General features: G+C 42.6%; 1 protein-coding gene across 1 annotated transcript; it reads right to left on the bottom strand.

Annotated features, from left to right (window-relative positions):
• Positions 1 to 1,010: 1,010 nt before the first annotated feature.
• Positions 1,011 to 7,469, bottom strand: LOC106600891 (GTPase IMAP family member 8). Its single transcript, XM_014192649.3, has 3 exons — positions 5,974 to 7,469; positions 5,031 to 5,615; positions 1,011 to 3,100 (listed from the first exon to the last, which is right to left on the bottom strand). Exons 1-3 carry the CDS (start codon positions 6,770 to 6,772, stop codon positions 3,024 to 3,026), a joined length of 1,461 nt encoding a protein of 486 aa, XP_014048124.1. The 5' UTR covers positions 6,773 to 7,469; the 3' UTR covers positions 1,011 to 3,023.
• Positions 7,470 to 18,914: the final 11,445 nt, after the last annotated feature.

Here is an 18,914-nt window from a genome sequence, read left to right as displayed (position 1 = left end):
ATTCAGCCTTAAAGAGAACAGATTGTACACAATGCAGACGGGAAGGGAACACAGTGCAGCTCTACTCTGGAAAGTGACTTGTTATTCAGATGACGCATATTAGGGAGCTGTTCCCACACAGAAAACATAATGTCGCTGAAGACTGTGGGGGCTGGCTGGAGCAGGACTGGACTGAAGTTACAATGGTTTTCTGTTAGTCCTGGTATATTTGACAGATTCTTCATTGAGCATGCAATAGTCCCAAGTACTAGGCTTAATCTGTGTCCGGGAAACCAGCCCCTAATGTTTTAAGACTACACACTCATTACACATATCACTACACAAGGGATGTTATGATACCAGCTAGCTACCCTACTGATGTTGTTGCACACGCTATGTCTAGGTGTCCTAGGCCTAGCTACATCGGCTGTAACCTGATTTTAAATGTGCATTTATGTGAGAAGTTAGAGTATGTGGACCGTGTTGTATACATGTGCCCAGGACACAGCAAACTTACCGGGGTCCAGAGCCAGCTCTGTTTTGACCCCTTAGTTGGCCAGCCCAAGCAGATTATTGACTTGTTCAGTTCATGGTGACAAAATAAATATATACAAAAGTACAAAACTAAAGCTAACACAAAACAAACACTGCCAGGCCGAGAGGCTTGTGGCCACCTTTCTCTGATTGACGATAATCTTAATTGCCCGCACCTGTGTGCTTATCAAGGCTTCCTGGCAGAGCACAGGACCTGACCTGGTTGGGGATGGAGCGTGTTAGTGGTAGTATGCTGTCCACCTACTATGTCAGGGTTAAGCAACCGTGGTCCTGTTTTTTATTTAACCGACCTAGAGGACCAGGTGTGTTGAATTTAGGCAATCACTAAACTGATCAATTAACTAAGTAGCTCAGTGTGGTGCCCAGTTGGGATAAAATCCTGCAGTACCTGAGGCACTCCAGGAACAGGGTGGCCCAACACTGTACTATGTGCTAACACTAAACAACCACCCCATATCGTAACAATATACAGTACATACAGTGCAAAATGCTTTAATGTACATGTTTCCATGAATTTCAGTGCAATTGAACATTCACATAACATCATGTGCATGTATTTTTAAATATGTGTACTGCAATGCACTACTAGATAAAACAGTCAGTAAAGCATTTATAAGTGTCAGAGTTGCCATATTTAAAATAAAAATATAATGTTAGATTTCAATAATACACGGCAGTGCTGTTACAGAACATCCATTACTACATTCCAGTTTAGTATTGTTCTGACGATACAAACCAAAGCCTGATAAAATGATAAGATTGATGTGATTATTTTAAGAGTGCCATTTATCTTTAGGATCCTCACCACACATGCATTTATAAGACAATGTATTCATAATGCGTAGTTGCATTTTCAATTACCATAACTTCTTGAGGGAAACAATGACAACTGGGTCGCTCTTGAATTGCAGTGGCATTTGGGGATTTTGGAAACGTCCATTCTCTAGATTTTAAATATTTAAATGTATTTGGGTACATCTTCCCATTTCAAACTCAACTAAAAGGGCAGCTTAATGACTTTAAATAATTTCTACCGTTATGATAGAATTGTGCCACAGTAGGAGTAGTATCACCAATGATGGTAACACCAATGACACATTTTAGGTAAATTAGGATTTTCTTAAATGGAGGCCATAGAAGGTCAAATATTAAGTCTTTAACCCTTTAAAAATAATTTACTAAAGTGATATGACGAATAATTTTGCTCACAATATAATTGCCCTTCATTTACATTTCAATTGAGGCAACCACATCAGGTGAGGCAACCCCATATCATAGTCATAGTAAGTATGCCACATTATATGCCAAACGGCCAACGTATGGAATTATATATGGTTTAGTTGCTAATTGATTACATAAAAATGTATCTTGAATGTTGGCTGTATATGGTATATATGAGGGAGGTGTGCCCCTTTCTGTCCAATGAGGTCATTAACGAGAAAAGAAATCAGCAAGTAAAAACATAGTCACACTTCAGAATAGGGAACACGTATTGAGGTGCTATGCCCTTATTAGTTCCAGCTTGAGATAGTTTCTTGTGTAACTTGATATTTATTAACAATAAATATGACTTTATTATAGCTAATAATGAGGTTATTATTACATGCCTTATGTTTGAATAACAAATAACTTATTTAAGGCATAATACATGGCTAATAACACATAATAAAGGCCTAATAAGCTACTTATATACATACTTATAAACTAGAAATTAGTGGCTCATATGTGTACCTTCAAATAAAGTGTCACCCTTGTTTGAATTGTTGTTATTAATTGGCCCAAGGCTGCATCATTCGTGGGGGACGATATGTTTACTGTTGCCTTGTATATTTTTTGTAATGAGTATTGAGATCAGCTTTAATATTGCAGAGAGATTGTGACTTCTATCAATGTAATTATAAGCATCATTTCCAATCCCCCATATATTGTTTGGTAAATATATATTTTTATTATATACATTTTCGTTCTTGGCTGTTGATAGCCTTTATTTGTTTTCATTGAACTATACAATATTTTGTCACTTTCTAGCATTCAAAATAATAGATAGATATCTCTTAATGCCCAAAATATGTCAGTACAATGTGCTTGCATTAAGTACTGCATGCAGTTTTGCAGTATAAAGGACTTGCATTATGTTTTATCATTGAGAAACAGTTCAATATAAACAAAAACATGAATGATGTGCAATTATTTGTCCATTTAAAGCGTTTTTCATGGTTGCAAAGGCGAGGGACGCAAATGCCACAGCAATTCAAGAATGACCCAACTACTTTGAATACATGTACAGTCCCTTCAGAATGTATTCACACCCCTTGAAAAAGTCAAGGGGTGTGAATACTTTCTGAAGGCATTGTGTGTTATTTCATTTAATTTCCAGTGTAATTCTACACCAGGCCACTTTGAAATGTGAATGTTTTGGCTTGGGGTGTGAGAGTGTGTCCACCTTACAGTGTGTAAGCATGTGCTCTTGGCTACTCTCTCCCTTGTCACTACTGGAGCTGGCATCCTCTGCTACAGTCCTCTTCAGGGCTGTTGTTCTCAGATGACTCAGGGCTTTCTTCATCCACTGTCAAACACACAAAAAAAACAATTATCTCAAAACTTTGGGGGGGGGGTTTAGAATGTTAAAATAATTTGATAAAATATTGAATTTGGCCTTTACTACTATAGCCCATAGAAACACATTGAATAACACATTAATTAATGGCAAAAAAAAGACTAGCAAAAAACAAATCATAAGGAATAACGTTTTCAAGTGTCTGTCATATATCTAGGATATATAAGAAACCTCAGGAAATATGTTGTTTTTTTGGGACATATATTTACCCCTTTATCTTTGTTGGCACAAAGCTGCCTTCATACTTCCCTTCGTTTGTATGGGTTACCTTCAGACGAGTCCCATGACACTTGTGGGGGTTGTAGAGCAAAACGGAGAACACCATCTAGTTCGTGAGTTTCCCCCTTCCATACAGTAGTCATAATAGTTAGGCCAAACCGTTCAGATGCCACAGACGTTTTCGTGAGAAGAACGATTTTTGGGATGTCTCATGGTGTGACAAACACCGCTGTAGCTCGGCCACCTTCCACCGCAGATGTGGAAGGCCGACATAGGCGTAAGCGGTGGATTGAGACACATCCCATGCAAAAACTGATATTCCTAGCTTAAACTGAAGGATTTTGATGTTCCGAGACAGGATTCTGTTGAGGCATAGATCTGGGTAAGGATACCAAAACATTTCTGCAGCATTGAAGGTCTCCAAGAACACAGTGGCCTCCATCATTCTAAAATGGAAAAAGTTTGGAACCACCAAGACTCTTCCTAGAACTGGCTACTCAGCCAAACTGAGCAATTGGAGGAGAAGGGCCTTGGTCGGGGAGGGGACCAATAATCCAATAGTCCCTCTGACAGAGCTCCAGAGTTCCTCTGTGGAGATGGTTGTCCTTCTGGAAGGTTTTCCCCTCTCTCTGCAGCACTCCATCAATCAGGCCTTTATGGTAGAGTGGCCAGACAGAAGCCACTCTTCAGTAAAAGGCACATGACAGCCTGCTTGGAGTTTGCCAAAAGGCACCTAAAAGACTCTCAGTCCATGAGAAACAAGATTCTCTGGTCTGATGAAAGCAAGATTGAACTCTTTGACCTGAATGCCAAGCGTCACGTCTGGAGGAAACATGGCAACATCCCTACGGTGAAGCATGATGGTGGAAGCATCATGCTGTGGGGATGTTTTTCAGCGTCATGGACCAAGAGACGAGTCAGGATCAAGGGAAAGATGAACGGAGCATAGTACAGAGAGATTCTTGATGACAACCTGCTCCAGAGCGCTCAGGACCTCAGACTGGGACGATGGTTCACCTTCCAACAGGACATTGACCCTAAGCACACAGCCAAGACAACGCAGGAATGGCTTCGGGACAAGTCTCTGAATTTCCTTGAGTGTCTCAGCCAGAGCCCGGACTTGAACCCAATCGAACATCTCTAGAGAGACCTGAAAATAGCTGTGCAACAACGCTCCCCATCTAACACGACAGAGCTTGAGAGGATCTGCAGAGAAGAATGGGAGAAGCTCCCCAAATACAGGTATGCCAAGCTTGTAGCGTCAAACCCAAGAAGACTTGAGGCTATAATCACTGCCAAAGGTGCTTCAACAAAGGGTCTAAATACTTTTGTAAATTTGATATTTCTTTTTTTTTTTATACATTTGCTAAAAATGTCTAAAAACCAGTTTTTGCTTTGTCATTATGAGGTAGATTGATGAGGGGAAAAAATGATTTAATCCATTTTAGAATAAAGAAGGAAAAAAACAATTTCATAAATTTCAGAATAAGGCTGTAACGTAACAAAATGTGAAAAAAGTCAAGGGGCCTTAAAACTTTACTGTATAACAAAAAATGCTTGACAAAACAATCATAACAACATATATGAACTTCATCCAGAAGTTAATTAATGACAGCAGGGAAAGAAGAGAGCGGTTCAGTATCATCGACTGTCTACTCACTCTGTATTGGCAAGAAGGCCTCATCACCATTCTCTCTGATCATTTCCTCTATTTTGTCCAGCAGATCTGAGATGTTCCTTGTGTCCTTCCCCGGCATCTTGCTGTCCACCACGTGATAATAGTTCCCACAGTATTCCAACAACCTGTGGAGCTCCCGCCCTCCCCTCTGAATGTGCTCCTCGACGGGCGTTCGGCCTAGCCAATCCCCGCAGCTGAACAGCACCATGGTGTGGAGACACGCCCTATCACCAAACAGGCCCTCCAGATGGGCCTCCAAGGTCCGCCTCTTGCGTGAAGTGAGGGTAGAGATGATGGGCAGCACCAGGAGAAGGGTGTGGGGGCCAGGCCGGAGGAGGGTGGCACCTCGCTTCGACTCCTGTCTGACGTGTTTGGGGGTGCGTCTGACGGAGAACCAGTCCCAGCCAGGGGTGTCAACGATAGTGACCCTGCGTCCGGCCACCTCAGCCTGCCTCCTAAGGCTCTGCTCCGTCTCTGTTCCAGACTCAAAGTCCCGCCGGCCCAGGATGGTGTTCCCTACAGAACTTTTTCCCACTCCTTTCCAGCCCAACAAGAGGACCCTCAGCTCTGGAAGAGACAGGGAGAGATAGAAAGCTTTATAACATGTATGCTATTTATTAAAACCTTTGAACTTTTAGGAACTATTATGCCAAGTATACAAAACTCTTAGAAAAGAAGGTTATATTTAAAAAGGTTTTTCAGGTGTCCCCATGGGAGAACCCTGTAACAACGTTAACCAGTGTTATTACATTAACCGTTGTTAAAAACCCTTTGAAGAACCCTTTTAGGTTCCAGGTAGAACCCTTTCCACCAAGGGTTCTACATGGAATCTAAAAGGGTTCTTCAAATGGTTCTCCTGTGGAGACAGCCGAAGAACCCTTTTAAAACCATTTCTTCTAACAGTGAAGCAATAAGAGCTGGTCACCTCTGGGAGGCCCTCCGACCATCCGCAGTCTCTGCCTCTCCCTTTCCTCCCGCTCCTCTCTCACCCGCCTCTCTTCCACCGCCTTCCTTGCCTGCTCCTCCTCTAGCAGAATCAGTTCGTTTACTGCAAAATACCAGCCATGGTTTTCCTTAACCTGCTCCTCTACCTTCTCCAGCAGCTCCTGAACTTGTGTGTTCACCGTGCTGTCATCCCCACTCTGGTGTGTGTTACTATCCAGGCCATGGTATCTGTTACCACACCTCTCCACCAGCCACTGAAGGGGCTCCCCAGCTGCAATAAACTCCTCTACGAACGTCCCCTCAGGTAGCTTGTCGACCCCAGTGAAGAGCACCATGGTGGACCTCCAGGCCCCTCCTCCTAGATGACCTAGCTGCTTCTCTGCTGCCTTCCTGTGGCCCTCTGTGAAGGGCTGTGACACGGGGACCACCAGCAGGAGCGCGTGGGGCCCTGGGGGACAGAGGGTGGCACCAACACAAGGTCCCTCCTTGCTAGCCCGCTCTGGCGGGGCCCCGGTGTTATCATCCTCTGAGTCATGGGGTATAATCCAGCCTGGGGTGTCAACCACAGTGATACGCCTCCTGCAGACCCCCCCGTGGCCAACGGTGCTGTGGACAGTCTCTGTCCCAGTCTGGAAGACCTCCTCACCTAGGATGGCATTCCCTGTGGTGCTCTTCCCAGCTCCTGGTCCCCCCAGCAACAGAAGCCTACGCTCCGGGAGATGACAGATAGGTTCAACTGTCGGAGATGACAACGACTGGCAGATGTTTGGACTCTCCATTTGAGCTCTCCAAGGCAGGAAGGTAGTGAGTGATAGATATTGTCCTGTTTTAATGTCTATGTTGCCAGATGGCCAGAGAAGAGAGAGCTATAACTGACAGTAGCTGCCGTTGGGATTGTCCATGGAAGAGTGCAGATGAATATCTGTAGCGAAACATAGAGGAGCAGAGACTCCAGAAGTAAACTCACTTACCGGTACCAAATTCAGAACCAGTGGAGACTGTAGCCATTTTGTCTGTAGCCTCTTGTTTTCTTACTCACCCCTCCACCTCCATGCTTTTTGCCTCCTGCTCCTTCAGGGGACACCGGTAATCTGTTAGATGGTGTATCCTGACTGGTCCACAAAATACTGGCAGTCAAAAAGGTTTCCTCTTCTAGTCTCTCTCATTCTCACTCTCCTTCAATCGCAGAACATTTCACTCTATCCTCCCCCCTCTCTCTCTCTCTCTCTCTCTCTCTCTCTCTCTCTCTCTCTCTCTGTTTCCCCTTTCTCTCTTTGTCACTCCTTCTCTCTCTTCCTCTCATTCTCCCCTTTTCTTTCTCCCTTTCTCTCTGTATGTCTTTCTGTCTTGCTCCCTCTTCCCTGGAACTTAATTTTTTCTCTTTTTTAATTTATTTATCTTCTCAAGAGCGAATATTGTGCAGACAGGAAGTTAACACCATGCAGCTTCAGGGAAATGACTGGTCATATTGAGGGGAAGTAGACAAGGGAGCTGCTCCCACACCGAGCACGACATACTGCTGCAGACAGAGACGAAGTGGGGAGCATCGTTGTAGAGAATTTGCTGTGGTTACAGCTGTGGGAAGTATAACCACAATGCTGAACACTATTTATTATACAGACATTGGAGGAACAGGTGTGAGAGAGGGAGAATATGAGGGAAGAGGGAAAGAGATGATGATCATATTGAAATACGGTATTAACAAGAAAAGACAATATTTGAAATGCAGACCAGAAATGTGTGGTTTTGTACATTTTGGCTACTTATAATTCAAACCAAAGAGTCATGACTCTTATGAATCATTTCAGTTTAGCATGTGAGCATCTTGTGCCAGTCTTACAAACGGAACCACACAAAGCACAGCAAATAAGCTTTGCAACAGCTTTACGAGGAGGAAAAATGCATTTAGGCAGCCTAGCGCGAGAGCCACTGTAGAGCGAGAGCATGTGAAGCAACCACTAGATTGAGCGGCTCCCTCTGCAGGCCGAAACAAGCACAAAACCCCTTGACTTTAAATAACAATAAATACAAAAAAAAATCATCATTACAAAATGCCAAAGATAAGGGTACCATAGCTATATCTCACATTCTCCCACATTTCTAGTTGGCAACACAGGGAACCCAAACATAAGCAAAAAACGGTACTATTAATACAGAAAGTATTACCCCTTTTTCACATCAACTATTTCCCTTTTTCTTTGACGTTAAACAAACCAGGAACAACAATAGTAGCCTAATGCCTCTTGACTTTATCAGAAACTTGTCCATAATGGTATATAAATGCATCATAATACCAACCAACCAACCTCTTTTGACCTTGGTGGGTTTATTTATTTAATGCATTATACTGCTATTGTACCAGGGTAACGCACAATTAATAAAGATTGTACCATTTACCATAATTATGCGTTACTATGGTAGAATGTGACCCATGGTAGAGTGCAGGTTAAAATCATGGTATTTCCATGATCCACATCTATACCATGGTATAAATGATGCAATATCTTGGTCTTATTTAGGTGCATGACAGTACCATCATACTTCAAAGCTAAAACCATGGTACATTTCCATGATTCAGATCTATAGCATGGTATAAATGATGCAATAACATGGTAATATCTGAGATTTGTAAATAGATGTAGAGTCGATGTCCGGAAATGGAATTAGCCTAACAGAAAAATCCCCATAACAATCTGTCTAAGCTACAGATATGTTTTTTTTCTTCCATGGGCTGCGTCTCAATCCACTACATTGGCCTCTGTCGGCCTTCCGCATCTGCGGTTGGAGGTGGCAGAGCTACAGACCTGGAGTTAGAAGACATCCGAAAAATTGGTCTTCTCACGAAAACGTCTGTAGCGTCCCAATGGTTTGGGCTACATCACGGGAAGTCTTGCCTGTAGCTACACACTATGACCCCTCTATGCATAGCTGTGGAAGTAGGGGTGCTGAGGGTGCTGCAGCATGATTGGTGCTATTCATTAACAATATCTCCATGTATATGTTTGCTACTTTCTATTTAAGAATGTGCTCTGACATGTTGACTGTGATGTAGCCTACTTGAATAGTCACACAATGGCTGTTTTTGAAGTAATCTAAATGGAATAATTCTACACCATCAGCTACCTACCATTAGCCACACTATATGAGTAAAATATGATTTGCATAACTTAAATTCTACATAAGTCATAAAGTGTGGAGTTGCTCTTCAATCCATTCAATTGGAGTTGAGACAGGTTGGATCTACCATTTTTTTTTGCGACATGGGCAATGGAAATATTTAAATAACATTGATTTTAAAAGTAGGTGCTTTGGGGTGGCAAGTAGCCTAGTGGTTAGAGTGTTGGGCCAGTAACCAAAAGGTTGCTAGATCAAATCCCCAAGTTGACAAGGTAAAAATCTGTCATTCTGTCCCTGAACAAGGCAGTTAACCCACTGGTCCTAGGCCGTCATTGTAAATAAGAATTTGTTATTAACTGACTTGCCTAGTTAAATAAAGGTAAAAATAATAAGCAGAAAATGGAAAACAAGCTGAACCAACAAGTATGACAATGAACAAAAAGGTTCTTCATTGAAATAAGTACATGAATGATAAGAGAGAGCTCTTAAGCAGCTTGAAGAACTACAAAAAAATATAGAATACTATCAAAGCTCACGATAGGAATACTATAGAGATTTTGATGAATGATAATACTGTACAAGTATTACTGAGTATTATAACAGAAAACATCCTGCAGGAAATCCTATAGGAAACCCTATAGCTTTATACCTGTTCAAACAACATGAAACAGGTGGCAGTATGTACCCTTTCAGTTTGTTTGCATAGTAGAAGAATAAAATGGACAACTTCAAAATGGAGATTGCCTCAATGGCGTTGCCCATGCGCTCACAGATACCATAATTGGAATGATATAGAGATGCTTTCTCTATCATTCTCTATGTGCTGCCCATGCTAAAACAGGCTTTTGGCCACTAGAGGCCTTTATCATTCTTTATGCGTGAGTCCACTGAGGTATCTCTGGTGAGTCTCATCTTCTACCATACATTGCCCTGAAGTGTCGCAAAAAAAACAGTTCTTCTCCATGTGACATTTTTGGACAGCAGCTGCACCATGACATATTTGGTAAATCTTCAAGGACATAAAGTTACATATCCTACAGAAAAGATGATCATAGAGTGCTGGGAGCATGAACAAGAAGTTTTGGGTGGATGGGTAATTGCATGGAGAGAGAGATAGGACTGATTGGGAAAGAGTTCAGCCCCTCTGTGGTTCTTTCTGTTATCACACCTTGGTTGCTCCCGCAGCCAAGACCTAGGGTGGCTTGAGAGGGTCAGCGCTGGTGAGGAAGGAGTAGATCCAGTAAGTGAGTGAACATTTAAGAACCCAGTACTCTGCTGTCTTGAATATATTCACTGATAATTGATCTAAGGACCTCTAAATTCTAATCAATAATGAGGAGAGACAAGGTCAATCACCAATCAGGATATTACTTTATTCAAAACTTATTAATAAGGAAAGCATAGAGCAATTGCTTCTATAATGATGAGGCTGGTCGGCTCAACACTTCCAAGTGTTGTGACGAGTAGCTCTGACATACGAAGAATACAAATATCTTTTATAGAAAAGATACGCCCTTTTAGTCTTCATGACAAACAACAGATGTATAGAATGGGTCACAAGGTGAAACTTGATATATGAAAAAGGAGTATCCCGCAGCCAGATAGCGTTTGCGATGAAGACTGTTCTTGTTGTTTAGTCTGGCCCCTAAGACGAGGCTCCGATCTCGTTCCTGGTACTTCATAGCACAGAAACACCAATTCATTCTATGGCATAAATCAATTGTCAACTCCAAATACTCCCATCTCAAGTAAAACCCCTTATTGACCACACGCCTGGACAAGTTCACTGGGGGGAGTGAGCCTCTAGGTCATAGGTGAGTCTCTGATCCACCTCTACGCAGACGACACCATTCTGTATACTTCTGGCCCTTCTTTGGACACTGTGTTGACAGCCCTCCAGACGAGCTTCGATGCCGTGCAACTCTTCTTCCGTGGCCTCCAACTGCTCCTAAATACAAGTAAAACTAAATGCATGCTCTTCAACCGATCGCTGCCCGCACCTGCCTGCCTGTCCTGCATCACTACTCTGGACGGTTCTGACTTAGAATATGTGGACAACTACAAATACCTACAGTGCCTTGCGAAAGTATTCGGCCCCCTTGAACTTTTCGACCTTTTGCCACATTTCAGGCTTCAAACATAAAGATATAAAACTGTATTTTTTTGTGAAGAATCAACAACAAGTGGGACACAATCATGAAGTGGAACGAAATTTATTGGATATTTCAAACTTTTTTAACAAATAAAAAACTCAAAAATTGGGCGTGCAAAATTATTCAGCCCCCTTAAGTTAATACTTTGTAGCACCACCTTTTGCTGCGATTACAGCTGTAAGTCGCTTGGGGTATGTCTCTATCAGTTTTGCACATGGAAAGACTGAAATTTTTGCCCATTCCTCCTTGCAAAACAGCTCGAGCTCAGTGAGGTTGGATGGAGAGCGTTTGTGAACAGCAGTTTTCAGTTCTTTCCACAGATTCTCGATTGGATTCAGGTCTGGACTTTGACTTGGCCATTCTAACACCTGGATATGTTTATTTGTGAACCATTCCATTGTAGATTTTGCTTTATGTTTTGGATCATTGTCTTGTTGGAAGACAAATCTCCATCCCAGTCTCAGGTCTTTTGCAGACTCCATCAGGTTTTCTTCCAGAATGGTCCTGTATTTGGCTCCATCCATCTTCCCATCAATTTTAACCATCTTCCCTGCCCCTGCTGAAGAAAAGCAGGCCCAAACCATGATGCTGCCACCACCATGTTTGACAGTGGGGATGGTGTGTTCAGGGTGATGAGCTGTGTTGCTTTTACGCCAAACATAACGTTTTGCATTGTTGCCAAAAAGTTCGATTTTGGTTTCATCTGACCAGAGCACCTTCTTCCGCATGTTTGGTGTGTCTCCCAGGTGGCTAGTGGCAAACTTTAAACGACACTTTTTATGGATATCTTTAAGAAATGGCTTTCTTCTTGCCACTCTTCCATAAAGGCCAGATTTGTGCAGTATACGACTGATTGTTGTCCTATGGAAATAGTCTCCAACCTCAGCTGTAGATCTCTGCAGTTCATCCAGAGTGATCATGGGCCTCTTGGCTGCATCTCTGATCAGTCTTCTCCTTGTATGAGCTGAATGTTTAGAGGGACGGCCGGGTCTTCGTAGATTTGCAGTGGTCTGATACTCCTTCCATTTCAATATTATCGCTTGCACAGTGCTCCTTGGGATGTTTAAAGCTTGGGAAATCTTTTTGTATCCAAATCCGGCTTTAAACTTCTCCACAACAGTATCTCAGACCTGCCTGGTGTGTTCCTTGTTCTTCATGATGCTCTCTGCGCTTTAAACGGACCTCTGAGACTATCACAGAGCAGGTGCATTTATACGGAGACTTGATTACACACAGGTGGATTCTATTTATCATCATTAGTCATTTAGGTCAACATTGGATCATTCAGAGATCCTCACTGAACTTCTGTAGAGAGTTTGCTGCACTGAAAGTAAAGGGGCTGAATAATTTTGCACGGCCAATTTATCAGTTTTGTATTTGTTAAAAAAGTTTGAAATATCCAATAAATTTCGTTCCACTTCATAATTGTGTCCACTTGTTGTTGATTCTTCACAAAAAATTACAGTTTTATATCTTTATGTTTGAAGCCTGAAATGTGGCAAAAGGTCAAAAAGTTCAAGGGGGCCGAATACTTTCGCAAGGCACTGTAGGTGTCTGGTTGGACTGTAAACTCTCCTTCCAGACTCAATTCCAGACTCAATTCCTCCTTTGGCCGTCTCTTTCCAGTTCTCTGCTGCCAATGCCTGGAACGAACTACAAAAATCTCTGAAACTGGAAACACTTATCTCCCTCACTAGCTTTAAGCACCAGCTGTCAGAGCAGCTCACAGATCACTGCACCTGTACATAGCCCATCTATAATTTAGCCCAAACAACTACCTCTTCCCCTACTGTATTTATTTATTTATTTATTTATTATTATTTTGCTCCTTTGCACCCCATTATCTCTATTTCTACTTTGCACTTTCTTCTACTACAAATCTACCATTCCAGTGTTTTACTTGCTATATTGTATTTACTTTGCCACCATGGACTTTTTTGCCTTTACCTCCCTTAACTCACCTCATTTGTTGACATCGTACATAGACTTATTTTTCTACTGTATTATTGACTGTATATTTGTTTTACTCCATGTGTAACTCTGTGTTGTTGTATGTTGTCGAACTGCTTTGCTTTATCTTGGCCAGGTCGCAATTGTAAATGAGAACTTGTTCTCAACTTGCCTACCTGGTTAAATAAAGGTGAAATTAAAAATTTAAAATACACTAGCCCTGGATAGGTGCAACATCAGAGATTACATACAATGGCTCTACTGTAGACACTACCCCACACATCTTTTCTCAGACCTTATCTCCCCCAAGGCCAAAGGAGGGAGTGACTGGTACACAGACATTGTGGAGACAAGTACTTGGTTCCCCATGAATCACACCATCCCTTCACATGGGTTAGAATAGGTAAAGACACATTCACATATGAAGACAATGTTCCCTCCTGTCCTCTTCTCTTTCTGATATTCTGCATAGCACCAGATACATATGAAAAACAGCCTGACTTCTCCCCTCTCTGGGCCCCAGGTGACTGAGCCCCAGCTGAGGGAAGTATAACCAAATAACTTCACAGATCTTCATTGTAAAAGGTTTAAACACTGTTTTCCATGCTTGTTCAATGAACCATACATAATTAATGAACATGCACATGTGGAACAGTCGTTAAGACACTAACAGCTTACAGACAGTAGGCAATTAATGTCACAGTTATGAAAACTTAGGACACTAAAGAGGCCTTTCTATTGACTCTGAAAAACACCAAAAGAAAGATGCCCAGGGTCCCTGCTCATCTGCATGAATGTGCCTTAGGCATGCTGCAAGGAGGCATGAGGACTGCAGATGTGGCCAGGGCAATACATTGCAATATCCGTACTGTGAGATGCCTAAGACAGTGCTACAGGGAGACAGGACGGACAGCTGATCATCCTCGCAGTGGCAGACCACATGTAACAACACCTGCACAGGATTGATACAACCGAACATCACACCTGAGGGACAGGTACAGGATGGCAACAACAACTGCCCGAGTTACACCGGGAACGCACAATCCCTCCATCAGTGCTCAGACTGTCCGCAATAGGCTGAGAGAGGCTGGACTGAGGGCTTGTAGGCCTGTTGTAAGGCAGGTCCTTACCAGACATCACCGGCAACAACGTTGCCTATGGGCACAAACCCACCGTCACTGGACCAGACAGGAGTGGAAAAAAGTGCTCTTCACTGACAAAGTCACGGTTTTCTCTCACCAGTGGTGATGATCAGATTCGCATTTATCGTCGAAGGAATGAGGGTTACACCGAGGCCTGTACTCTGGAGCGGGATTGATTTGGAGGTAGAGGGTCCTTCATGGTCTGGGGCAGTTTGTCACAACATCATCGGACTGAGCTTGTTGTCATTGAAGGCAATCTCAACGCTGTGTGTTACAGGGAAGACATCCTCCTCCCTCATGTGGTACCCTTCCTGCAGGCTCATCCTGACATGACCCTCCAGCATGACAATGCCACCAGCCATACTGCTCGCTCTGTGCGTGATTTCCTGCAAGACATGAATGTCAGTGTTCTGCCATGGCCAGCGAAGAGCCTGGATCTCAATCCATTTGAGCACGTCTGGGACCTGTTGGATCAGAGGGTGAGGGCTAGGGCCATTCCCCCCAGAAATGTCCGGGAACTTGCAGGTGCCAGCAAGAACTGACAAATCTGGTGCAGTCCATGAGGAGGAGATGCACTGCAGTACTTAATGCAGCTGGTGGCCACACCAGATACTGACTGTTACTTTTGAGTTTGACCACCCCTTTGTTCAGGGACATATTATTCAATTTCTGTTAGTCACATGTCTCTGGAACTTGTTCAGTTTATGTGGCCAAGTAATTTGGCCAAGTGCATCTGTGCTCTCTGTTCAGTGCGCTCTCTGCTTAGCAGCGGTCTCTGCTCAGTTTGGCAGCTGCATGAGTGGGAGAGGGAGATGCCCGTGTGCTTCGCGGATCCCTTTCTGTTGATAACATGTCTGTGGAACTTGTTCAGTTTATGTCTCAGTTGTTGAATCTTGTTATGTTCATACAAATATTTACACACGCTGAAAATAAACGCAGTTGACAGTGAGAGGACATTTATTTTTTGCTGTGTTTATGTTACCTAACTAATTCTGATTCTTATGCCACAGACCCTAAAACAGGGAGGCCAGGTGCAGCTTTTAGTGTTCCTGAGTTTAAGGTAGCAGTGACAAAAAGAGCAATGGATAATTTATCCATATGCACAATGGAGTTTCTGGCCATACTGGGTAGAGGAGGTGAGGCCAGAGAGGGTAGTCATCTGCTCTGACTCATGTGCTGCACTGATGAGCTTAAAATAATTTGTATCGCAGAGCAAACAATATGTATTGTATGAGAATTTCAGTTTAGGGTGAGACAGATGGGGGCATTTGTGAGGTTCGTCTGGGTACCAGCTCATGTGGGAGTAAAGAGGAATGAGTAGGTGGATGTTCTTGCCAAGCAGGCTCTCAAACATCCTAGTGTTGAAATGGAATTCTCAATCAGTAAAGCAGAATCCAAGGGGTTAATAAAAAGAGTGGTTAAAAACAAATGGCAAGAGTTGTGGAACAGGGAGGGAAAGGGAAAACACCCCTATAAGATCCAAGAAAAGGTGGGGACGGGGAGGTCCTCAGGGCAAGAAAGAAGGGAGGAAAGTGTAATCACAAGGCTGAGACTGGGACACACAAGGCTCAACAGTACATTAAAATTGCTAGGAAAACATCAGACTGGGAGGTGTGATCACTGTCAGGGGGAGATGGAGACAGTAGAACGTGTTACTCAGTTCCAGCAATATGGGTAAGGAAGAGATTGTTATCAGATTTAAGGAGTAATGGTGTTGAACAGCCAAGCATAAGTGAATTGCTGAGAAACTCTTCAGGGGATGTCGTATTTAACGATCTATTTAGTTTCCTTAAGGAGATGAGAATAATGGGTAGGATTTACATTTTACATTTACATTTACGTCATTTAGCAGACGCTCTTATCCAGAGCGACTTACAAATTGGTGCATTCACCTTATGATATCCAGTGGAACAACCACTTTACAATAGTACATCTATATCTTTTTTGGATCACTACATAACGACAGACGTCGTAAGCGATGGAGTAATTATACGGACAGACAAAGTAGGCCTGCTAAACATCACCAAGTAGACAGACAAAAACAACCACATGGCCTCAGGCAAGTCTACTGAAAAGAACTAGATGATGAGCTATGGATTCTGATTCGTACATGATGTTTGGAGAAGGGGAGACTTGTGCCCTGAGACGTGACTGTGAGTGTCTGAAACAGCCATGCGGGTGTGTCTGTCGTGGGAAATGAGAGCAGACGGAGAGTGGCTTTAGACCCTACCTGTCTCTGGTCCACACTCTAGTCCAGTTGGTGGCGGTAATGCACATTGAAGTTGGTTGCCAACCACCATATAAAAAACAAAAAAGAGAGAAGAGGGAAGAAGAAGAGGGAAAAAGAAGAAGAAGACGAGCAGCTTCTGGTTAATTGTTTGCAGTGGCCATTGAAGATTAGCTTCACACGTTGCCATGGGAAGTAGAAGTGCTGAGGGTGCTGCAGCACCCCTTGAAAAATATGGATTAAAAAAAATATATAAATAAAACAAATAGGGGGAAAAAATGTGTACTGGACCTTTAATAGTGTAGTATTAGCGGACCGATCTAGCATCTGTATTGCAGGCAACAACAAAAAAACAGCACCCTAACCCTTAAACTACTTCCCGCGGAGGAGGGAAGTAGAGGGATAACTGGGCCAAAAATCTGTCTTCTCCAGCAGGTGGCGTTGTTTTGTTTCTTTCACTCAACAAGCGAGGCGTTTTTGTTTGGAGGTCAATGAGAGAGTGTCGAATTTGCTCAACAAAAAATGTAATGGTTTATTTAATTGAATAGAAGTTTCTTAGGTTGTTACGAGTGTACTGATATAAGGACATGTGACATCCTGTCAACTTTGAGAGAACACACTATATATCAGCTATGCACATTCATGACATGAGGCTAGTAGCCTAGCATCTCTCTTCAGTGAATACAGGCGGTTGATGTCAACATCCAATATTCAAAAAGTATTACAATAATGAGATGTATCCACCAATAGAGAAATGGACGGGAGCTTGACAGCCCGCCTTTCCGCTCTGTGGACAACGAGTCCTATTGTTAGGGTGGAAACATAGGTATCTCGTCATTATATTCAAATATTTCCTTCCCTTGGGAGGTGTAGCAGTGTTGCTTCAGTCACTCTCCTCACCACAACCTGGGCTTGAACCAGGGACCCTCTGCACACATTGACAACAGTCAGCCTTGAAGCATTGTTATCTATTGCTCCACAAAAGCCCAGATCCTCGCAGAGCAAGGGAAACTACTTCAAGATCTCAGAACGAGTGACATCACCGATTTTAAACACAACTAGCGCGCACCTCTAACTAGCTAGCCATTTCATATCGGTTACAAAGGCAATTTCATGAGTCTCGACATTGGTTCAAAGGCACATAAATTGTTTGTCTTGCACATTCACCCTCTGAATGGCACACATACACAATCCATGTCTCAATTGTCTCAAGGATTAAAAATCCTTCTTTAACCTGTCTCCTTCCCTTCATATACACTGATTGAAGTGGATTTAACAAGTGACTTGGTCAGTCTATGTCATGGAAAGAGCAGGTGTCCTTAATGTTTTGTATACTCAGTGTATATTGTCATACCAAAATACTTTACAATGTAAAATACAAAATATCTTATAATCTTCCTTCTGGTGGACATACAACATGTTTATTTAAAAAGCAAGATTGATGCAAGTAAATTTGGTTAAAAAAGCATACTTTATAACAAAACAAATATCACAATGAAGTTAATTAAAACAATTGATCATCCCCTTACGTAAAAAACACATGATTTCACATGTGAATTTCCACATGCATGAAGTGCCCGGCATCTGACCTCCTGGGTGAATACAGAAAAAGAAGAAAGTCTGTCCTGTTGTTTTTTTATGAAGAGCACCTATCTATGCATATGAAGCTTAGTTATGTAAGATAAGCTGTAAGAGCTTTCATCCCCAAACCACTGCAGTGTAAGAACTGTAAAGGATTTGGCCATGTTTCATGTGTATGCAGATGGATGGAGTATACTGAAGAACGGTGTGTAGAAGGACGACCGTTTCAGTTGTGGTGGGATCATGATCCTGAGTTCCTGGAGTTCTCTGTAAGGGTGAAGGAGATTGAGGTGGCAAAAGTTATGGCGACCAATCGAATGTCCTATGCGGAGGCGATTAAAAGAATTGAGAAAACAAGTGATGCTAGTGAAGATATGGTAGTGGATGCACCGCAGCCTGTAATAAATGTTTGCTGCCAGGCAAAAGATACCCTGTGTGTTAAAAATAGTTTACAACATTAGCTCCACATTTCTAAATCCTTCTACCTAACTCAGTACTGGGATGCACATTAAATTTTGCAATCGCCAATACCATAGAAGTATTGGCGATACCATAGACGAAGAAGAAGAATCTTTGATGCAGCTGAGATCATGGAACGAGTGGAAAGGTCGAGGGTGGAAGTGTCTATGGCTGGTGGTTGGAAGAGAGCCCTTGTTTGAAATGGAAAAGCTACTCAATAGCTACTGATAAAGAAGAACATCAAGACGAAGCAGCTGCTTTACAAGTGGGATGCACTGTTGAACGTTACATC

The sequence above is a fragment of the Salmo salar genome, chromosome 03, assembly GCF_965601325.2.
Source record: "Salmo salar chromosome 03, fSalSal1, whole genome shotgun sequence".
In the NCBI taxonomy this organism is placed as follows: Eukaryota; Metazoa; Chordata; class Actinopteri; order Salmoniformes; family Salmonidae; genus Salmo; species Salmo salar.
Note: the sequence above shows the minus strand (reverse complement) of the source record. Positions and strands in the feature narration are given on the sequence as shown.